Source organism: Neoarius graeffei, chromosome 12 (genome assembly GCF_027579695.1).
Source record: "Neoarius graeffei isolate fNeoGra1 chromosome 12, fNeoGra1.pri, whole genome shotgun sequence".
In the NCBI taxonomy this organism is placed as follows: domain Eukaryota; kingdom Metazoa; phylum Chordata; class Actinopteri; order Siluriformes; family Ariidae; genus Neoarius; species Neoarius graeffei.
Genome location: NC_083580.1, coordinates 74,690,813 through 74,714,782, shown reverse-complemented (window position 1 = coordinate 74,714,782; position 23,970 = coordinate 74,690,813). Strand labels below are relative to the sequence as shown.

Sequence of the window (23,970 nt, the reverse complement as noted above, 5' to 3'; positions counted from 1 at the left end):
ACTGAACAGAGGTGGGTGTCTAAGACATCTTTTATCAGCCACCTACAATGCAGTCATCAGCATTCTGATTCGGATTCTATGATGATCCATGAGAGGATAAATACTTGATACTCCCTATTAGACAGACAGAACTGAGGAAGCCTTTCAGACGAGAGACGAAACGTCTTCAAGAATCTTCAAGCAAGCTTCATCATATTTTCTATTAGAAATATTAAAACGTGTCTGAATCTCAAAACACATCAGCAATTTTTTTTTAAAGGTAACCTGAGTAAGTCTTGAGCCTTCGATTCTTCAGAACATAAATACAGTCATTTAAAACAGAAAATATTTTATTCTTTTTTTTTTTTTATATAAAAGTAATCTGCACATACGTAGAACACAACAGACATCCACACGTTAAATGAACAGAGACTTGGATAAGAAACAAAAGCACCACATTCAGACATTTCACACTATACTAAAGAGAATTAAAACAAAATCGGTGGGGAAACAGCATTATAGCGGTACAGATTTTTAATTATGCACTTATAAAATATATGCAAACGTTTGTGCTGATCATACATCTCTGAACAAACAACTGCGGTGGGACAACCGGAGTGCACACGTGTTAAATACATCCTCACGTTCACCCACTTTGCAGCTCCAACCATTAATTTATATTAAATGTTTGTTGAAAATTTTAACAATGCAGTTTTGATGTTTGGCTTATGTACAAAATCTTACAAAAATAAAGATATTCATGTTCATGGCCATTTTACAGGTTTTCCGGTCACCGTTGTTTGGTGCCAAGTGAGTTACACCCCATCGTGAATTTATAATCACGTTAAAAAGACCAGCACTTAGTTCAAAAAAAAAAAAAATCACAAGCACAACCACAAAAAGCTTCGGATTTGCTTGAGTCATATCTTCAAATTATGCAAAAATTACGCAAAACAAACTCTACAGAGAAAAGGAAAAAATATATATATGTAAATACCAAAAATTCTATGGTTTCTCTGCTGCTCAGATCAGATAACATAGCAACAAACAAAAACCATACTTGAAATCTAAACTAAACTAAAAGGTTGATGTTTAATAGCAAATGATCTTATGGAAGAGCTCGCTATGATCACCACACCACGGCAATGCGAATTCTCTCTCTACTGATCACCAAGCAGAGGTTCAGCAAGCAAACTCGACATGGAGCGAGAAAAAGAACGCCAACATGCATGCGGTGCTCAAAATGCAATAATCATCATAATAAAGAAAATATATACTCGTCCGGTTCCAAGCATACAAATCAAACACAAAAATGATTCGTGTGTGAACGTGCATGTGTGTTAGGAGACACGTTTAGTGAGAGTGCTCAGAGTCTCGAGCAAATCCTGAAGTCCTGCAAGTCGTCACTGTTCTCAGTGACTCACGACGTATTCGCGTAGGTAAGACTGGGTGAGGCTGCGAAGTTCTTCCAGAGCGTAGTCCTCGGGCATGGGTAAGCGTCCGATATGGGGTGCAAGGTGGCACAGGGGGATGTGGCGAGGATCTGGAGTGCCCTCTCCACCCTGCTGAAGGCTTAGCACCACACGCAGGATGTTCGCCAGACATTTGGCCATTTCTGGACGTGAAGCAGAACAAAAACTGTAGTCATAAAACGCGTTCCATTTAGAAAAGGTTATAAGGCCATCTCCAAGAAAGGATAACAACATGTCGCCTTGTGGAGGCGGGTCTATTTTACACGCAGACACACACACACACTGACCTGACTGGGCCAGTCTGTCTTTGGCTTTGAAACAGGGAAGGCGTTCGATTCTGCCACACAGGGACGTCACATCCGCGTGTAGCCGCTCCAGCTCGCCTCCTGGGCTGTCCATCTAAACAGATTTAGATAGGCAATTTTCAAAAGGACAGAAATACCCTAAAGTCGATGATACACAGGGCAACCCTGCCAGGCAATTCCGCTTCGACACTTTCCACTATGTTGAGATTGGGCAACAATTTATCTGAATGATGATGATCGTTTTGGGCAACTTTTTTTTTTTTTAATTAAGATCCTCCAATCAGTGCTAGCACAGCGAATCACAACCACCTAAGAGCTCCTAAAATTTTCAACAAAGGTGGCGGAGTCTCCGGCAGTGGTGCGAAGAAAAAGAGAGACGACTTGTATCTTTTTAAGCCGGTAAGTTAATGTGTGTAAACCCAAAAGTAGTGAATTTACCTTATCACATGCTTATTTTTCTGCGCTCAGGTTGGAATTAAGACCGATTTTTTCAGCTAAGTGTAAACTAACACCGTTAGCTAACAAACAACCGCTCCATAGATACTGAATGGGGTTTAGCTAACTAGCTAACTGCTCGTGAGCTAAATCCCCTTCAATCTCTATACAGCGGAATTAGATCAGATGACAAGTTAGACAAGCTCTATTACAACTCTCAAATAAATAAATAAATAAAAAGAAAATCATAACCCGCCCATCATTGTTAACTTGAGCGCTAACATTATTCCTACATAGCTAATGATAGCCATGAATGGTTTTTTTTTTTGAGAGTTCTAATAGAGATTCTCACTTATCGTCTGATCTAATTCCGCTCCACAGAGATCAAATGGGATTTAAAGGGGTGTTCACACAGCACATATTTGCATCGATGTATTTTGTTGCGATATATCTTACACCGGTGTAAATTTTGTGGAGCGTTCACACGTCACAAACCTGCTTACTAGACAGAAGCGTGTTAGCACTGGTGCAGCCCCACTTGCGTTCACACGGCAGTTTTTGCGACCGTGCTATACGATAGTAATAATACGGAAATGAAATATGCGCATGCGTGAAAATGTACTTCCATTTCCCGGTTGTCATGGCATCACCAAGCACCGGGAAAACAACGTGGATGAAGACACCAGTGTTGCCAGATACTGCTGACGTTTTCCAGCCCAAAATATGTTCAAATCCGCTAAAATGCACTTAAAACTGCCCAATCTGGCAACACTGGAAGTTGTTGTTCTGTTGTTGTTGATATTCGCCATTTTGGAAGTGCAAAATACCAGGATGCAAATTATGCAATGCCCGTATGTAATCAACTCTCCTCACGCGTAGCGAGTCTACCCCTGTAGCGTTCAGACGTCCCATTTTATAATCGGTGCTGCTCCGCAAACTAGCATTTACTCCGGAGTAAATTTCTTAAACCACCTCCCGAGCAGGGTTAGATTTGCACCGGTTTAAGCAGCTTTCAGGGGCGACACCGGTATAACTTTGTACCATGTGAACGCTCTACCGGGGCAGCCCCGGTGCTACACCGGAGTAAAAGTTGCCGTGTGAACACCCCTTATCTAACTAGCATCTGATCTAATTCTGCTCCATAGAGACTGAATGGGATTTAGCTAACTAGTGGTGGTTTTTGCTAACAATTAGCTGAAAGTTATCACTAGCTATGTAGGGATAACATTAGCTCTCTTGCGTCAAAATAAAAGTGACTGGCAGCTCGTGATTTTTTTTTTTGAGTTGTAATAGAGATTGTGTCTAACTTATCGTCTGATCTAATTCATATACAGAGCACGACTACTTGTGGAACCCGAGGGCGAAACAGTACCAAACTTCATGATCTAAAAAAAAAAAAAAAAAAAAGAAAGCCTTTCAGGAGCTCCATCAGCCCCTTTTCCTCCTCAGCAGCATCTCCTGGTCCATGTACTTTTGCTGAGATGAGAATAAAACCATTATGTTTTTGTGATGTCAGTTATTCGTTATACAGGGATCCCAGCAGTAATTGAAAAAAATAGAGGAATGTAAGAAACCATCACCGGGCGGCACGGTGGTGTAGGCTAGTGGTTAGCGCTGTCGCCTCACAGCAAGAAGGTCCGGGTTCGAGCCCCATGGCTGGCGAGGGCCTTTCTGTGCGGAGTTTTCATGTTCTCCCCGTGTCCGCGTGGGTTTCCTCCGGGTGCTCCGGTTTCCCCCACAGTCCAAAGACATGCAGGTTAGGTTAACTGGTGACTCTAAATTGACCGTAGGTGTGAATGTGAATGGTTGTCTGTGTCTATGTGTCAGCCCTGTGATGACCTGGCGACTTGTCCAGGGTGTACCCCGCCTTTCGCCCGTAGTCAGCTGGGATAGGCTCCAGCTTGCCTGCGACCCTGTAGAACAGGATAAAGCGGCTAGAGATAATGAGATGAGAAACTATCAGCAGGGGTCAAGGGGGCTGCCTGAAGCTGTTGAGATTTTAACATTTAAAGATGCTATAGAACACATTTTTTACATAGATTTAACATAGAAAAGCAACAGAATTTAACCATAATGTGTATCTATTTGATGCCATATTTTGTAAATCAATGACATAAGTGGCAAAAAAAAAAAATTATAAAAATTAGACGAAAATGTAGCTTTGAAGAATATACTTGCCTAAATATTCCACTGATTTTGTTATAACAATAGCATCCATAGTTCATCTCATTTGTTTATTTTTTTTGCTTCAAGTTAATGTCAAAACTAGTCTAATATAAGCCACATTCATTTTTCAAAAATCATGAATATGAGCAGAAATCAATGATTCAGTAATATTAGATATATACATATGTACAGCAAATACTGGAGAGATTTGATTTAAACCTCTCTTTTTGAAAGGTTTCACTGCAAAGGAATTTAATGCTCTTTTCTGGGGTGCATTCTGTCTTTCCTCCAGTTTTCTCTGCTTTTGTTTCTCTGATCTTTCCTTCTGCTTTTCTGATGTTCCTGCAGTGCTCTGAATTAAGTTCAACGCATTAGAAACAAAAGCACGAACGGAGTTAAAACATGTTTTCTAGCAAATGGGCGCAGCCATATTGTTTTCTTGTTCTATCGCGTACAGTCTCGCGGTCAGTGTTGCCAGATACTCCTGACGTTTTCCAGCCCAAAATATGTTCAAAACCCGCCAAAATGCACTTGAAACCCCCCAACTGGGCGGGGAACCGCACAATCTGGCAACACTGCTCGCGGTATTTACATCAATTTAACTTCCGAGTGTTCCCGAATGTCAACGAGAACAAATGAAGCCGACGAAAACATCGCTAAACAAGCAAACCAAATCAGAATGTATTCTGCTGGTCATTTTACTTAAACATATTTTTAATGGATATACAAGAGATTTAAAAAAAAAAAAAAAAAACACTTCCGCTAGAAAATAGCGGAATTCCGCTAAATAGCGGACGTCTGGGATCCCTGGTTATAGCATGCGTGATTGAAGCTAGTAGCATAAAGCGATTGAAAGAGTGTTTAACAAATTAATGTGGTGATTTTGACTTATAAATGTTAAAATGATGGCAAATTATCTTCTAACCAGGAATAATCTATTCAGTTTTGTTCCAGAAGTGATACTTACTTGAGCGAAATAAAGGCTGAAGCCAAGACAAAAGTGACGGCTGCGAATGTTTGTGTCCATCTTTGCAGTGTCTGTCTCCTTGGCAACAGATTTGCTCTTATCTGATTGGTTGTTGCCCTAATTAGTTGCCCCGTGTCTCATCACCTTAACATGAATAACTGGGTCAACATTTTACCCCCGTGTTCAGAGTTGTGATGTACCTGCTGAATGGCTGTTAGGGTCTGAATAACGCAGATGTAATCCAGGTAGACACGCCCTGATGTGTCCCAGTCCTGTATCTGCACGCTGCGCTCAGGCACTGCCAAGCCTTCCAGAAACTCCTTCAGATACCCATGATTATCGTTAATGATGCAGTCTTGAAGAGTGAAGAGCACAGAAACAACAAATGAGAATATTTCAAAACGTATCTAAAGGTTATTATTATTATTATTAAACGTATCTAGTAGATAAGTGATGGATACTGGATGGTCCTGATGGTTCCAAGATCTAGGTGTTTACTCCCGTTTCGCAAATTTGAACACAAACCTGATGCCAAGTTCTGGATGACGAGCCGGTGGCAGTGGTTCCAGTGTTCAGCCCTGTAGAGGTGCAGGGCTTCGCGGTGCTTGTTTCCGTCCCTGCGCGCCCGGGTAGCCTTGGCTTCGTGAATCCACTGCATGGGGATGAGTAGCTTGTCAGTGAGGAAGTGTTCCTTCTCTGCAGACTCCTCAGTCTCCTCCAGGGCGCAGTGCCGGTTCAGGGTCTCCCGCACAGCACGCTCTCGAAGCCTACACGTCCGTTTACAGAGAACACCACTCAGCAAACACACATCGGAGGTCTTAAAGGAGAACTGAAGGCAAATTTATCATCAAAATTCTATTTCTCATTTTATTAAATATCAGAATGCATTTTTGATCGCTATTTTGTCACTGCTATCGCAAGTTACGGGTGTTTGGAATATGCTATGCAATATCAGTCCATATGTCAAAGCGATGGCCGTAAACAAGATTCGTCGAGACCTGTGCGAGACATCGGAGGACGGAAGTAAAACGTACAGCGGAAATCATGCCGTGTCTGAAATCGCTCACTCGTTCACTACTCCCTATATAGGGAATTACTATATAGGAGGACTATATAGTGAGCTCATTGGTAAAATGAGAAAGGGGAAGGGGGGGCGGGGGGGACAACCAAAAAAACCCGCTTTCGGACACTACTCCATCGTGCTGGTATTTACGTCATTACTGTCGCACAATTAAAACGTGCGAGGGTTTCAAAATGATAAATGTGTGTATTTTTGTGATAAATTCATATTATACTGAGCGCATTTCCCACATTAATCAGTCCCTGCATCTTTCAGTTCTTTTAAATCAAGGCTGAATACTTTCTTCTTTGCCGCTACCTTTTATTAAATCACATTTGAGACTTTTAATTTGATTCCTTTCAGCGCGACCGCAATGCATGATGGGATATATTGCTTTGGTTAGTGACCATCGGTTGTACACTACTTTTCATGATGCATTGTGGGATACTTTGAGTGCACTATATAGGGTGTAAATAATCCTGACTAAGGTTTCGGACAGCATTACAAAATGGTGTTCTCACTACATAGTGCCCTATATAGTGAGTAGGGAGCGATTTCAGACACGGAAAGTGACCAGCAGCTGCCAACGCTGTCAAAAGATGTGCTTTCGAACGCTGATGTAATCAAGCCGGAAGTTTTGATAGCAATCAGGAAAGTTTGAAAAAAGTTGGCAGTAATCATCATTTAAACTCGTTTTTGTGCAATATTTCGTTTGGAAAAAACAGTTTTCAAAATGGCGGCACTGACACCTGGCTGACACTTCACGTTTCGAAGTCTCGCACAAATCCACGCCATCTTCACAAGACAAGTGACGCCTGCCGTGGACCAAACGAACTAAATTCAACATGGCTAAAAACCGAATAGGCCGATAAGTATAATATTTAATTGCAATTAGTTGCCAATACGAGTCACGATATAAGGTTACTAAAACCAAAAACGTAACTGAATAACACGTTAATTAAGAAATAAAGCAAGTTTAAAAATGACTTCAGTTCTCCTTTAAGAGGCATTTGAGATGCATTACAACCCCTTAAACAGTCGGAGGTTGACTCAAGCCAAAGTCCCTCTCACGCCAGAATCTGGTCTTCCCAGGCAGTTTCCTGTCCCAGTACTAACCAACTCTTTAAGGCGTATGGGTGTGGCGCCAATCTCAGTTTCTATTGAGGTATTTCACCTGACGTCACAGGGTCACGTGACGCCCCGGTGTCCGCCATTTTGGACGGCAAGCTAGCTAATGTCAACAACAGTAGCTAGTATGTTACTGTAGCAATGTTTACGTTCAGTCATTTGGATGACTGTTAAAACCTTTCAGTCTCAAGTTTTTCCTTTACTGGATTTACTAGTTTACTGAGCCAGCCAGCCCCGGAGCGCTAGCTAGCTAGCGCCAGCCAGCCCCGGAGCGCTAGCTAGCTAGCGCCAGCCAGCCCCGGAGCGCGCTCAGTAAACTAGTAAATACAGTAAAGGAAAAACTTATAACGGGCCATGTCTCAACAGACTAAGAAGTTATTTCAATGACATTTAATAACATTTTGTTTATCCTGAGGACCGAAAGTAAATGAAAATGTGAACAAACCTTAGCTGTCAGTGAACAATCCTGGTGGAAGCAGGTAAATGTCAGTCAGTCATTCTCTAAGCCTGCTAACCTCAATTTTTGCAAATGCCTCTCCCTCTGCTCGCCCTGTAAATGCCCTACGTCGCTGGATAGTGAAGGTGTTTTCTGCATCTCACTCCTTTTTCTTTTATGTTTTTCGTTTGTCACCTTCCTCGCATTCAAACTGATTCGAGCCGTGACGTCCAAAATGGCAGCATCACATGACTTGGTCACGTGAGCGAAATACCTCAATAGTCCTCGGCCTCTCGCCTATACTGCTAGGGTTACAGTGGGGGGCGGGTCCTCTGGTAACCGCGAGAGTTTGACTTCCCCACTCGCATCTGTATTGCAGCGTGCCTTGCCAGACGGTAGTAGGTACCATTTTTATGGTGCCCTTTGGTATGACCCGACCACGAGTAGAACTCGCAATCTCCTGGTCAAGAGGTGGACACACTAACCACTAGGCTAGCTCCCGGTCCAACAGGCTGATTACTAGGCAAATATAACTTACTGAAATTAAAGCTACGTTACACGACTTTCCATGCATTGGTTCACTGGCCAAGCACGGAGCATTCGGGCGTGGCTGTCGGGTAGTTTCATGTGTTTTTTTGAGCCTTACAGCCTCGCTTGGGTTCTTTGGGTGTGGCTGACGTGCCGATGTATGAAAGGTGTTGATTACTGATCAGCGCTGGTGCAAATTGTTCCTCTCACTCAGGATCTTTCTACTTTATTATTCTCCTAATGTTTTTAGGACGCTATTTCTCCCTCAGGTTTTCAACCAATCATCAAAATTTCACATGAAGAATACCTCTGGGCTGAATTACGTTGCTATGACTTTTGGTGCTGATCTGGATCACTGGTCCAGAATGAGCCATGAAAAACAATCACTTATAACTAACAATTTTCATGATTTTTTTTCAAATCATTTTTTTTTTTTTTTTTAAATTGTGTTCAGGGTGGCAGGATGCAACTTTTCCCCTCACCAAGCATCATTCTCTATCTCTTACCATTCTGGATCTATAGGGAATGGTGTCCAGACATTGCGGTTTGTAACAGCTAGCGCAAGTTACTATGACTTTAGTCACAATCTCCATGTAGTTTTACATACATTCCCCCCCCAACATTTGTGTTACAGACGACGTATATTACATATTTTTCATATTTGTATATTGACAACTTCATTTTACCTTCCCTTACTTTTTTTTTTAATTATTATTATTTATAAAATATCACTTTTTTGGTTGCCTTTATCTAAAGGAAGTTTATTCCTGTTTCCGGGCTCCCATCAGCGCCTGTTAACTGTATAATTTTCCCCCCCTCTTTATTACTTCTTGTAAAATTGTAATTTGTTATTCTGTGCTGTAAAATCATGAAAGTGCTCACAGTGAGTTGGGGATGTGCAGCAGAACAAACACGGCCATCTCCCAGAGGCCTGCGCTCTCGAGCTGGGCAGCGTAGCTCGTGTGGAGGAGATTCTGGCGTGGCACTGACAGATGGGTGTAATTCAGGGCCTGGAGCACGTTCCATAGGTGCCAACTCAGCCTGTAGTCCAACTGCTCTGCCGTCACTGTTGTGGGGTCCAGCAGCTGCTGCAGGCTGTAATGTCTGCACAAAAATCAACGATGGAGAAAATCACACCACAACATCGAGGATCATTTTCATTACAGAACAGTCCTGCTCAAAACGTGCAGGTTCGCTTCACCTAGACAGAGATTTCGAAAAGTTTGTGCTCTTCCAACGTCTACTTACTTGTCGCTGTAAAGTTTGAGCAGATGGAAACAGATGTCATAGAGAGGTTTTTTACATTCTGGATCCTCCATCTCTTCCAAAGGTTCCTGTTCTACATCATCCATATAGGGAGGGAGAGGAGCACAGGCGTATTTCCCTCCCTCTTCCGAACCCTTGAACACATTTGTTTGAAAAAATTAATTTTTCATAATATCCGGACCATTAGGAAGTCAAGAGATTTCCAACATGTATATGCCAATGTTCCAGCTAGTTTATTTTACCAACGTGCTGCACTCTGCCCTCCAGAACATGCGCCCCGTCCTCAAATACCAGCGCCACGCCCAAATTCTTTGTGCCTTACTCATAATTTTCCAAGCATACGTTCCACAACAGAAATAAAACGTGCCCTATTGAGTGTTGCCGCTTTGTAATGAAAGTAACACATGTTGACCAATTACAGCACACCATTAGGGTGGAGTCAGACGTGCTCTGTCCACCATTTTGTCTTCTAACGAGTCAGTGCAGTAAGGTACACTTGAAAAGCAGCGATATCAACAAAAGGCACGAAAGAAAAAAATTGGTAAAAGCAAAAAAGCAAGGGGCTCACAGAACTGAGCATGTGTTTACCAGAATACAAGTAGATCTACAAGTTGAGAACTAAACCAGTGTTCTCCACTCTTCAAAAATAAAAGGTGGTGGTGGGGTTTGGACCTGAACTACAGAGGCCGATACAGGACAGACAAGCTTGTCAACGTGAGACTCATTTGACATTTCAGTTGAGACTGATGTGCCTGTTGCATATCCCTGATTTAATTATATTTTTTTGTGAGAAAACTAAATGAACTTCCGTGCATAAACAAAATACCCAATTACAATAAATGCATACATTTTTTTACAATACACAATATTAATTGGGTGAAACCACTCCAATCAATGCACGAGCTGGTGCGCGTGCCCAAGACTGGCACTACAAAGCCATCCCGGCCTCCATAGTTCAGGTCCTTTGACCCAGGAACCTGGAAGTCCTTAAGGCCAATTTATGCTGACAACCCAGTCCTTGCAGACGGTGTCGCAGACAGTGTCTGCGTAGCCCCCCCCACCTTCGCAGACGCTCTGCGCGCACCTCCCAAAAATTGTGACCGCCGCAGAAGCCTCGCAGACAAGAGGGCTCTGATTGGTCCACTCTACCCGCTGTACACGCACTTCCGCTTCCCTACTTTCCCGGTTTGTTTTGTTTTCACGACCGGCATTTTTAAAAACACGAGCGAAGATGGAGCAGCATGAAGAGCGGTTGATTGAGGAAGTGAGGAAGTACGTACATCTATACGACTCCAGTTTAGTCATTATAAAAAAAAAAAAGTTCTAGTCATTATAAGTAACCGGAGGATAAACACTCCACTAACCACACCCACCAACTACTCCTAGCGACTTCGCGCCCCCTTGCGTTGTGCCGGTGAATAACATCGCGCATGCCTATAACTCCCCGCTCAACAATAAATTACAACTGTCTGCGAAAAGCTATCTGCGAAAGCCTTGTCGCAAGAGCATGCAGAGGCCTTTAGCCTGGCAAGCCAGACTAAATGTGAATATTTAGTCTGGCCTCGATCCGTAGACATTTCCGAAGGGGGTGGGAGGAACAAACCGCTGTCTTTCAAACTGTCTCTGTGCGTATAGGCCAACGCTCTGACCAATCAGCGCAACAGTGACTGTGACGTAGTCAGAGCGACACTCATTTCCCCCCCAAGTGTTTTTCAAGGGTTTGCTTAAACTGTTTTTCAGAGTTTTTATTTAGTGGTGTTTGGTGAAATAATTTCCCTTAAATTTAAAATAACGGGAAAATAAGAAACAATCAAAAAGTAAATGTTTCAAAGCTGTTTATTAATTCTTCGTACTGCACAAACTAGCCCCATCCTTTTGGCTACGAGCGGAGCCAGCTGGTAGATCAGACTTTTGCCATAGCCGGTCGGCAAAACAGCGAAAACGTCCTTCTTGAAAAGGAATGAGCGGAGAGCCTCTTCCTGCTCATGTTTCAACGAAAACTCCAAGTCTAATTCTTCTAAAACTGATTCCAAAGCGGAGTCAAACGCGCGCTGTTCACTAGCCGTAGCCATCTTTCCTGTTGTGCTTTCTCCAGCGTCGCGCAGCCTTGTCGTCACTCCTGCAAAAGCCCACCCAAAGAATCCAAACAAAAACCTTGCGTTGTGATTGGCGGGCACGATTTGATGCCCGGGGTGTTTTTGTTTATATGGTGCGAGGCTAGACCCACTCGCTAGGCAAAAATATTTTTGGCCGCTAGGTGGGTGGGTCTAGTTTACTAGGCTAGGAAGTCCTGGGGTCTGTCTCAGAAACTGGGTACTGTAGGGGTCCCCCACTAAATATACTCAGTCAATAAACTATACGGTTTTGAATGGCGATGGTTTTAATTTGAAATAAAATGATGAAAGAAATAATACAGATAAAACTAAATCTTTGATGTGAATATTCAGAATTTGGCAAAAATTCTGCAAATTTGTGGAAAAATGGCGGCTTGATCTGGGACATGATAAATGGTCGACTACATCGCATTCCCTTAAAAAGGTTGTAGTCCACTGAAAAGTCTACAGTTATCACTAATTGTATTTTAAGTTGTAACTTTACACACCTAAGGATTGGTGCGCTCACAGAATAATCATAACCGGAATAAAACATCATGCAAAATATTTCATCACCGTTGTAACTCCATTTTCCGCAAACCCAAAACCAATACGATCGCGAGTTTTGATCTAAACGGAAAGCCTCAGGGTCGAGGTCACTACCTCATCAAAAGTAGGAACTTAAAATCACTACACCATATAAAAATTTAGTTATAAATCTGCGATTTTTTTTTTAAAACAAAAGCTGAAAGTTAGGTATAGAATATGTTTCTTACAGAATATGTTACGATGGTAGCTAGTCTTGTATGAATTTCTGAGCTATAAAATGAGTTGTGGTCTATTTTTTACCGTAGCGTGTTATTTGTGTGCGGGGAAGGACACACATTAACAATTTGCATGTATAGAATGGAATTTTCCACTCCAACAGTTAGAAGTTGATCGCGCTTCCATTTGCGGTCTTTCTGTTACGCGGGTGATCTGTTCGGACGTTATCACTGAAAAGGTGAGTTTTGACGGTTTTATTTTGTTCTAGTCTTGCAGTATAAGGCAAAAGAATGTTTCTTTTTCATCTTACTTTCATATTTCGTAGTGTTTGCGTATTTTTGGCCAATATTTTGCAACCATGATCAATTTAGATTGAACTTTTGATAGAATCTACGGCCAGTCATTTTGCCCCGCCCCTGCTCCATCCAGTGCGGTAGTGATGTCCCGTTGCTCGCGCGCCGCAGCAGAGACCCGCGCGACCTTCAGCCGGTACAGTCGCTGTTATTTTACCACCGCCGTTATTCTCATCTTTCCGGTGTGTTCTTGATTTTTCCATTGTGTCCCATTTCGCCAAATCAAACACCCAAAATGTATCATATTATTCATATTTAAGCGAATAAATCAAATTCAGTCATCATAACTTGGCATTTTTAACCCAAGCAATCAAAAAGAGGAAATTTATTCAATATTTTCACTCATCTGTGAAGGAGGGGCTTTAATTCTTCATGATGGAGTTATTTTATATGCAAATCAATTTTACAAAAGCATTTGAATTGTAATCAAAAAAATTTTCCACAGTGGAGGCCAGATAAAGCAAGATACTATCTTTATTCTTATTAAACATGACCAAAGGAACATTGAGTGTTAGGAAAATGCAAAAAAAAAAAAAAAAAAATTAGATAATTAATTTTTTGACCATAATGTCCCAAATGAGAGAGCAGTTTCTGAGACGGACCCCCTGCAGTAAACAACCACAGGGAAGCAACGGGAAAATGCAGCTCTCGCCTACGCAAATCACAGAAACGTAAAATAAAAGACCTGAACTTAACCAATGCGTGTGTACGCGTTGTTATATGATTACTGTAACTGTGTATGGTCAGAAAAGATGATAGATGAGCGTAACCATTGCACAATAACGCAGGGATAGACCCGTATGCATTTAATGGTCTTCTGCATGTTAAATAGTTTAAAAATTATAATAAAGCAAATACTTTACAATTAATTTGTGTATACTGATGAAGTTACGCATTTTTTTTTTGGCCAAGGGAAGGGTGGCAGGCCAGAATTAGAACCTGGCGGTGCACCACTTTAAAAGCGTCCGTGCAGAACACTAAAATTCAATCAAAAACTAGAACTGATGGATCCAGGCTCGAAATACAGATCTATAGAAAATCTAGGTCACTAATGTTAAACATTAATGTGTTAGACTAGATCTGGTCTAACATTAATATCCCGGACTAATATTAATGCTTGAGTAACGCAATTAGTAATTCTATTATTGTTCGTAGCATTAACTAACACTAGACCCGTCACGCAAATGTGCGTGGACGAGAGTGACCGTTCGAGGCATGTCAAGTGCAAACGGGACATTATGAAGTGTTGCATTAAACTGGTTAACTAAGAAGTTTCAGATTTGCTTACTTCATTTTACAAAAGTAAATCTACCAATCAGGGTATACAGGTTAATCAGGGTTAGTATATATATATATATATGTATATATATATATATATATATATATATATATATATATATATATATATATATATATATATATACACACATACTCCAGTCCAGTCCAGCACATAGTAGCAGGGTGTAAGATGCTAGCTGGATCAGCGTACATGGAGAGGCACAACCAAGTGGCTGGGATAGTATACAGGAACATCTGCAACCAGTATGGAATAGAAGTACCCAAGTCCCAATGGGCCATACCACAGAAGGTGGCTGAGAACAACAGGGCCAAGGTTCTGTGGGACTTCAGCTTCCAGACTGACAAACAGAGCCTGGCTAACCAACCGGACATAGTGGTGGTGGACAAAGAGCAGAAGAGGGTGGTGGTGATAGATGTGGCGATCCCAGCTGACGCCAACATCAGGAAGAAGGAACATGAGAAACTTGAGAAGTATCAAGGGTTGAAAGAGCAGCTGGAACGGATGTGGAAGGTCAAGGGTTGCGTGGTCCCCGTGGTAGTGGGGGCACTTGGGGCAGTAACCCCCAAACTGGGAGAGTGGCTCCAGCAAATCCCAGGAACAACATCTGAAGCCTCAGTCCAAAAGAGTGCAGTACTAGGAACATCGAAGATACTGCGCAGAACCCTCAAACTCCCAGGCCTCTGGTAGAGGACCCGAGCTTGAGGATGACATGGATACCACCCCCCCGCCGGGGGTGAGAAGGAGATACGAGTTTTTTTCTTTGTTGTTTGTCTTTTGTAAAGGCTTTACCCCATTTAAAACAAAACAAAGAAAAAAAACTCTCATATATACTAACCCTGATTAACCTGTATACCCTGTATGCCCCCACATTTTGTATGCTGCTGAATCTGTCCTTTTTTCAGTAGCTTTGTATAAACAATAACCGCTAAATGTAATGCAATGTTATGTAAGGTGATCGCCGAGGCATTCTCATTGTGAAAAGTAAGTCACATGTACATGGACTGGCATTTAATGTTGTATTTGTTCCTTTCTATTTGTTTTTTGTCTGTTCATATTCTTTTTGGGGGAGTAAAGTCAGTTTAAAAATGCCGTTAAATGCATAGGCCTATAGGCCAAGTTTAATGACCTTGAGGTTATCAGAGGTCATATGTCGTTTTACAAATGAAAAATGAATTCAGCACCCAAACATTTAACAAACAAGGCCATTTGCTAACTTCATTAATCATTTTAGTACATTTCATTCCTTAGAAAGCTGAGAAACTGGGTTCAGCTGAGACGTTTACAGGCCCAAAGTTCAATGACCTCTAGAGGTCAACAGAGGTCAGATAGAGCTCGGCACATTGCAGATTTGAATTCGGCACACCCAAATTGACAAAATAAGACTGTTTGCCGACTTTGTCTCAAAAATGCCTTTAACTCCTTAAATAAGCATTTTTTTGAATTTTGGTACCAGTCTAGTATGTGGAGGGGACCGTTCACGAATTACAGCTTTGGGGATTTTTCCGTGTCAGAACTTGTAGGAAAAGAAGACCGAGGAGGATTGTGTACTGGGGCATGTAGCGACTGTGATTAATCCTGGCATTTTTAAGAATACAGTTTTTTTTTTTTTAAAGATTTTTTTTGGGTTTTTTTTCCACCTTTATTGGATAGGACAGTGTAGAGACAGGAAATGAGCGGGAGAGAGAGAGACGGGGAGGGATCGGGAAATGACCTCGGGTCAGAATCGGACCCGGGTCCCCGGATTTATGGTATGGCGCCTTATCCACCTGAGCCACAACGCCCCCAAGAGTACAGTTTAAAGTAAAGGTGTTGAAAGGGCCATAAAATATTAAAGATTTTACTCTCGATAGATTTTTATTTTTTAAATGGTATTAAAAACACAAGAAATACCATCAAATAGCCGTTTAGGCAAACGGTCAATCCTGAATGTGTCTCCATTTCTGTCAATCCTACAAACTTGACATTACATTTGTTCTTAAAAAGAATAGATTTGAAGGCAAATTTTTTAATGATCAAAATTCTATTTCTCATTTTATTAAATATCGGAATGCATTTTTGATCGCCATTTTGTCGCTGCTAGAGCAAGTTATGAGTGTTTGAAATATGCTCTGTAATACATCAGTCCGTATGTCAAAGCGATGGCCGTAAACGAGATTCGTTGAGACCTGTGCGAGACATCGTAGGACGGAACTAAAAAGTACAGCGGAAATCGAAGTCACCGACATCTGCCAACGTTGTCAAAAGACGCGCGCGCCCTCTTTCGAACGCTGACGTAATCAAGCCAGAAGTTTTGAAACAAAATAGCCAGTAATCGTCATTTAAACTCGTTTTCGTGCAATATTTTCATCTGGAAAACAAACAGTTTTCAAAAACGGCAGCACTGACACTTCACGTTTCGAAGTCTCGCACAAGTCTCGTGAAGATCGCGCGGATAAGCGACGCCTGCCGTGGACCAAACGAACTAAATTCAACACGGCTAAAAACCAAACAGGCCGATAAGTATAATATTTAATTGCAATTCGTTGCCAATACGAGTCACGATATAAGGTTACTAAAACCGAAAACGTAATTGAATAACACGTTAATTAAGAAATAAAGCAAGTTTAAAAATGGCTTCAGTTCTGTTTTAAAAATATTCCAGAGGAAGAAAGGTGTATTAAAAAGAGAGTTTGGTGGTTCGTTTTGTACCTGAAACGCAGCTTCGTACTTGGCGAGAGCGTCAGCTACAGAGGCTGTGGGAGGCAGCATGTACCACAGATGCACAGCCAAACAGCGCTTCCAGTCCAGTTCAGCGCAAACATTTATACAGCAGTCTGTCGCTTCCCAAACCTGAGACAAAAACTCCATCAATCTCAAATCAGCAGAAACGATTCCAATCAAAAACCTAAAAACACACACGTCTTACAGGTTTGCCTGCAAGTAGGGCGAAAATGTGCAGTCTGTCCTCCTGGATGAAAGAGTCCGTCTGCATTCTGTTCCAGTCCGCTAACTGGAGAGCCAAAAGATCTCGGCTGAACTGAGAACCCACAGCCTGAGACAGCAGCAGGGACAGACGATGGTCGCCTACAGACACACAAACAGCAAATTAACCTCTTGGACACGTTCAAGAAGTGGTAATACACAGTTTCAAATGATGTGCTGAAGGTGCCCCCCCCGGCCCTCCCTCACCATTTTTCTGGGCCAGTCTACAAGCCTCGCTGATGCAGTGACCGGTCAGGTAGCTGAATATGGCATCAACGTGGCACTGTGCCTGACTCTGGCACACTTCCTCCTGGATGCCTTGGGCAGCGCTTTCAGACAGCCAGCGGGAGAAACTGCGCCTTCTCGCATGCTGCTCTTGATAACCTCCGTTAGCCTCCGGCTCCAAGTCCTGATCTCCAAGTCGTCCCCACAGAGCCTCACACAGAGTCCACACTTGCTGCCAGTGTCTCAGAACAACTGATGGAAACGACAGGAGGACCTTACAATATAACCAAAGCTTCAAGGTCTATTCTTGGGTTTCAGCCATGTGACTTTCCTTAGCGATTTCACTTCCGGTAAAACGGCTGTCGTAGTGCAAACAACTAGCGATAACTTAGAGGACGCTCGTAATCTAGAAGCCACTGCTGGCTTTACATATATCCAAAAAGATTGCTATGTGCAATGGAATCGACCCCTACAGTCTGGGAAAGAAGGATTTGTCATACGATCTGGAAAACTACCCTTCAGTCGAGTTCCCCGACATCTCCAACTATCTGGCGTTGCAGACGTCCTTCTACACCGCAAAACAGATGAAAGCGTGGAAGAGTACGGAGGCTTACGACTGTTTTGTACGTGGCTGGGTAAAGGACCTCGCTATCAAGTCGCTCCTGAATGAATCCTGTATTGTTTTTGCCCGTGTAAGTATGTTGAAGCGTTTCGTTTGCGTCTTTACAACGAAGCGCTGCAAGTTGAAGCGTAAACAAACAACAAACCGTTCGCTCGATTCTCACTTGTTTTGGCTCTTATCGCTCAGCTAAATCATTCACAAAGGTCATCAGAAACCCCTTTAAAGCAGGGCTTTGAACCGGTTCAAGGAACGAAAACCGGGAACTTTTTCTATTTCACATGGAACAGAAACGAAACCAGAAACTTTATTATTTTTTATGTTCCGGAACAGAAACGCTTATTAAAAATAATGGTAACCGGTTAATACCGGTTTTTATTTCGTTCCTCAAAGTTTCCGTAGCCTACAAATAAAAAAAAAAAAAAGTCATTCTTCTCCTGCGCAAGTTTCTATGACCTGCTGGGGTTCACTTCCTGTGTGACGTTAGCTGACTGAATGGAGAGAGCGGGAGGGTGGACTACTATCACGTCTCCACATCTTAAATAAGAGGTAAACATTGCAGTCTATCGTTATTCGAAAACGTCAATTTCAAACACGATATCAATATATTTGTCCACGTTAATGAGAGGCTCGCGAACATTAAAATGACGTTAACCTCTGTTAGCCTATCAATGCATAGGGCCTGACTAGCCTTTGGTAACACACTAAACGAATTCTCTTTCATTTTTGGCACTTTTTCTGTTTGTGTAGATGGGAAGACATACTGAGAATCCAAATCGCCAACATTTGAAATAATAATTGTTTTGAATTATTTCTTGTCTTATTTAATGAAGGTTGTAATAGAATTAGCCTACATTTGGCTTAAGCTGGATGAGACAGAGACATAATTTTATAGCCATTTGTTAAACAGCTGACAGGGAACTTAATTAACCGTTCCGGGAACGAAATTTTTTTGTTCTAACCGGTTCGGGAACGTCTATTTAATGGTGGAACCCAAAACCGGAAACGTTAAAATTCCGTTTCTGTTCGGAACGAACCAATAGGAAAAAAATTCTGGTTCAAAGCCCTGCTTTAAAGACCTGGATCTTAGTTAAACAAGACGGAGAAGTGATCACGGCGCGTTGTAACTGTACGGCTGGGGAAGAAATTTGTTGCGACCTTCATGCGTATGGACTTTGTAAGAAGTGAGGAGTAAACAAAGAAACAGCTGGGGACTCTAGCGCTTCGTGACTTAAAAAAAAAAAAAAAAAAAAGGTCCATAAAGTAACGACACATAGCAAGAAAAGTACTTGGAAAACACTAAGGACGTAGCTGAGAGGGAAATACAAACCTTTCACCGAGTGATCACTGCAAACTCGAGCGTGCTTCGACTCGGCTCCCTTCGATTTCACTGAGAGGTTCAAAAGCCACCTTTCTCAACGTCTTTTTGTGAAATCCTGTGTTCGTTCACCCTTTTTTTTTTTTTTAAATTAGTTCACGAGGAACCCTGAAGAAACTCATCAGTTTCGCGGTTTGATCGATTCGAACAACCTAAAACAACGCAAGCGTAAGGCGTTTTTCATGCGAGCAACGCACCTTCTCCGTACAAACGCTTTGTCAACTGAGCTTTGGTAGACCACCGGCTAAAGTTCTGAATAACTAATGAGGCGGATGTGACGTCACGTGAAACCCAGTCAAACGCTTTGCGTGCAGCAAGTACAATCAAGTCTGCAGCTAAAGCTGATGGAGACTACCGATCAGTTTACACTGAAAGATTTGGTCAAGCCAATCCAAATGACTTCACTCTGACTGTAAAATCCCAAATCTCTGGACTTTAAAAATATAAATGTTTAGAAGGATAATGTATATTCTTATATTTAAAAAAAAAAATGTGTCATCAAAATCAGACTGCCCTCAGAATCAAAACTTACTCATTCCTGATTTGGGTCTCGACCCTTCCCCCCCAACTAATCCATTAATCAGACGATGACGCTGCTTCTCTTATTACTAGTTAGTTCTCCAAGCTGTAAGAGATCCTCCTACCATCTCCAGCTCCTGCCTGTTTGAGGACCTCCACGATCCACGTGGCGTAATCGTGCAGAGCGTTCACGCCGTTCTTGGGCTGGATGAAGGGGCAGACATCAACAGTGCTGATCGTGCTGTGCTTGAGCCCGATCTCGAGCGGCTGGTGGTACACAACCAGGCTCTCTGCCGTCTCCTTCGTCTCCGTGCCCACCACCTGCTCTACGTGTACTTTAAACGGGCTTTCAGTGATCCTGCAGGAAAGGAATTTTATTTCAGACTACTTATCAAAAACACACGACTGGGCAGCTTTTATTAAATTTGTATTAATTCTCTAGAGTACCAGTGGATAATTAGTTATCCTTCGAAACCATTTGTCTCTTAAAGTGCCATTCCACCATTGGATGTATTCTTTGGCATAAAATACAATATATTTTATGACAACATGACTAGACAGAGAAATCTTTTAGCTTCAAAATGATATATCAAACATAATTTTTTGACAACGACAAGTATATTAATTTTGCGACCAAAGTCACCTACCCTTTTAATTTCCGCACGTGATGTCATCGGCAGGTTCCCCTTCTTGTGTACCACGTGACGTGTGACGTGGCACATATCAGCAATGGCGGATAGAATGCGATAAAAATAATACCAATAAATCTAGCTAATACCAATAAATCTAGCTAACTGAAAGATTAACTCAATTTTTCGCAATTTTTTTGGCCCCCATATACGAGGAGAAATGACTCTCTCACTTTGGGGGTTTCCTGGTCTAAAAATAGACCGACACGTGGTACACAAGAAGGGGAACCTGCTGATGACATCACGTTTCACTACCGCGCTGAAATTAAAAGGGTAGGTGACTTTGGTCGCAAAATTAATATACTTGTCGTTGTCAAAAAATTATATGTTTGATATATCATTTTGAAGCTAAAAGATTTCTCTGTCTAGTCATGTTGTCATAAAATATATTGTATTTTATGCCAAAGAATACATCCAATGGTGGAATGGCACTTTAAGAAGCATTTTTTAATATAGTAGATTGAATTGTCAGATTTAACTATATACGGATTTGGGGGGGGGGGGGGGGGGGGAGACAGGACACCCACATCTGTCACTCGTAATAAGCAAATTGTGAAAATTCCTTGAAAAGGAATTCCCAGAACCCTCCCGGAAGTTAAAAGAAAATTGAACCAAATTGTAAACAGCTTAGAAAATTTGATGAACATTCATCATCAACTCACTGCCGCTTCTTGGTAGATGTGGGCAAGAAACCGAAGCCCATGATGTCTTTGCTCTGATCCTTCGACTCTACAGACGTGCCGAGTGGATTCCCACAATGCACTAGCGTCCAGTTAGGGCCCCATCCTACCCTGAACGAGCGGCCCATGTACAGCGCGGCGTCCATCAGCAGACGGCCTTTTCCCAGAGTCACAGAGTTCTCAAGAGGCACAGGGCCGCCCAGTCTGCGTGCTCCGACGGTCCTCAGCGTGACCTCAGGGGCAGGAGGAGGCAAAATAACGGAGGTGCCCAAGGAGGGCCATGGGGTTTCTGGTACTACTGGCTTACTCAGCCTCTGAGGGATCGCTCCAAAAGGAACATCTGGAAGGTGTGAAAACAGCCCTCCAGCCGAGGTGAACTTGCTCTGCAGAAGGCCACCTGCTTCCAAAGAAGAAAGTGGTGGCTTTAATGACACTTGTTTAAGGTTTGAAACAAGACAAATGAAGCTGTGCTTCTTGTACTGGCCACAGCATTCCAACACTAAAGATTACAGGTGCAAGATTTTTGTGGCTACTGCCTCACAGAAGCAAAGCGAGGCAAGGCGAGGCAGTACCCACTGTGTCATTGTGTTGTAAGAAAGAATGAGCGCATAAGCATTACAATCACCAGAAGGGCGAATCGCGATACGAAATGGTTGATCTTGCGTTATCAAAAGATACACAAGAAAGAGTGGCGAAGCCGCCATGTCATCATGATGTAAGAATGAGTGTAACAATAACGAGACTTCGTAACCAATCAGCACTCATCCTGATCAAGTTCAATTACCTGTTCTTCTTCATAAACTTCAGAACCAATCAGAACCAGAAACGAAATAGAGAAACCTCATTATAACTTCATAGTATCGGAAGATAAAAAGTTTTTTTTAATTAATAAATAAATAATTCGCCTCGTGGTTCGCCAAGGCTACTGATTCAATATCAAGTAAGTAAGTGGTGTTTATTTTAAGAAAATTTACTTTTGATTATCACAGCTTTCGTTTGGGCCTTCTGAAAAGTCAAATGAAAAAAAAGTTTTGTTTTTTTGAGCTTTTTGGCATATACATATATTGAAAAGCCGATATCAAACTTCTGCTATTCGCTTTAATTTTGAGTCTTTACCCTACACTCGTGAAACAAAATGCACTTATTAAGCCTAGGTCACAACCGGACGTACGATTTTTTGGCCGTGCGATTTTTGGCGTTTCCCCAAATCGCTGCGGGTATTTTTGTTCATGGAGAAAGACGCACGTTGGCCGTAAGTTTGTCTTGCAACCTGAAAAAAACGTAAGCGCCCGTAGAGTTTGTTTGACATGACAAAGAACCTTTGCGGCCGGTCTACGGCTCGAAAATCAGCACTTTTCACGCACGCCCTCCGTGCGTTTCTTGCGTTTTTTGCACGTAGACCGGCCGTAGGAGCACGTACGGCCAGTTGTGACCGAGGCTTTAGTACTAAACAATGCTTCTAAGACAATTCATGAAAAAGTGCTTTCTTACGACTTTGAAAATAAAAGTTCACAGCACTGCATTTTGAACAAAACACAGTAAACAAAACTGGTAACCAAAATACCAACTACAAGCCTCACAGCTGGGTGATGCTTGTAAGAGATGAGGTGAGTATCATTGAGAATATATACAGTGGTGCTTGAAAGTTTGTGAACCCTTTAGAATTTTCTACATTTCTGTATAAATGACCGAAAACATCAGATTTTCACACAAGTCCTAAAAGTAGATAAAGAGAACCCAGTTAAACAAATGAGACAAAATTATAATACCTGGTCATTTATTTATTGAGGAAAATGATCCAGTATGGGTCATTCCATGCCAACTCACCTAAGGGTCCCCACATCACCGTCTCAGATTTTGCTCAAAAAATTCTATAATCAAGAATCATATGTTTGTACCACACATGCAAAATATTAGCTCCCAATTCATTGTAGTTTTGGAACTACAGGCCTTTGAAATTTTGATGTCAAAATACCACATGACGAAATGGCTCTTTCCCCAACTTCAGAGACCCATAACTTTTTATTGCAGCTATCTAGACAGTTGTGTTTGCAGATTCTTACTGAATGATACCCACTCTTTTCAAATCTGTTGCCACAAAGCCTCTGAAGGACATACGTTTTGCATAATGGGAAGCCAAAAATGACGTTTTGGCCAAAATCACTTAAAATTCATTAAAACTCTAGGGGGCATAGTAGAAATATGAAGCTAGTTAGATTTTTTTCCTCACTACATAGTAATCGTAGGGTTGTTATCTGTTCACAGAAACATATTTTGCCATGAAATTTCAATTCCTGAATTAAAAAAAAAAATTTTAACATCTTACGTCCTTTCCGAGGGGGCTAAAATAGGGCATTTTTGCCATCTTATTTGGTAATGTGGCTAGGGGTTTAGGATCTTCTAATTTTTTGTGAAGATGCTCTCATATAAGATGTAACTACTCCCTGATTTTTTTTAACAAACGCCCCTTGCTTCATATTTTAATAATTTGTTTTGTACATGGACAGTTTCATCATTTTTCACTTTTTTCCACATGCAGAACTCTGTAACTCTACATTGGAAGATTCCTACTAGCAGCTATTTCAGATTTACATACACTGACACACAAATTTTCATATTTTAGTAGTAGTATGCCCAAGAAATTCA

At 41.8% G+C, this 23,970-nt stretch overlaps 1 protein-coding gene across 4 annotated transcripts in view; it reads right to left on the bottom strand.

The window, feature by feature from the left end:
* Positions 1-327: 327 nt before the first annotated feature.
* The window catches only part of nup98 (nucleoporin 98 and 96 precursor), an 89,343-nt gene continuing 65,700 nt past the window's right edge, over positions 328-23,970 (bottom strand). For 3 of the 4 annotated variants that reach the window (XM_060936404.1, XM_060936406.1, XM_060936407.1), the window contains 11 exons: positions 21,307-21,724; positions 20,081-20,313; positions 17,422-17,691; positions 17,159-17,316; positions 16,942-17,082; positions 9,725-9,876; positions 9,359-9,580; positions 5,850-6,091; positions 5,525-5,679; positions 1,739-1,850; positions 328-1,594 (listed from right to left, as the gene is read on the bottom strand). In XM_060936404.1, coding sequence (XP_060792387.1) covers positions 1,392-1,594; positions 1,739-1,850; positions 5,525-5,679; positions 5,850-6,091; positions 9,359-9,580; positions 9,725-9,876; positions 16,942-17,082; positions 17,159-17,316; positions 17,422-17,691; positions 20,081-20,313; positions 21,307-21,724 — 2,306 coding nt within the window. In that variant the 3' untranslated portion in view covers positions 328-1,391. The remainder of the gene's footprint in view (positions 1,595-1,738; positions 1,851-5,524; positions 5,680-5,849; positions 6,092-9,358; positions 9,581-9,724; positions 9,877-16,941; positions 17,083-17,158; positions 17,317-17,421; positions 17,692-20,080; positions 20,314-21,306; positions 21,725-23,970) is intronic. The other variant, XM_060936405.1, reaches the window with a different exon arrangement.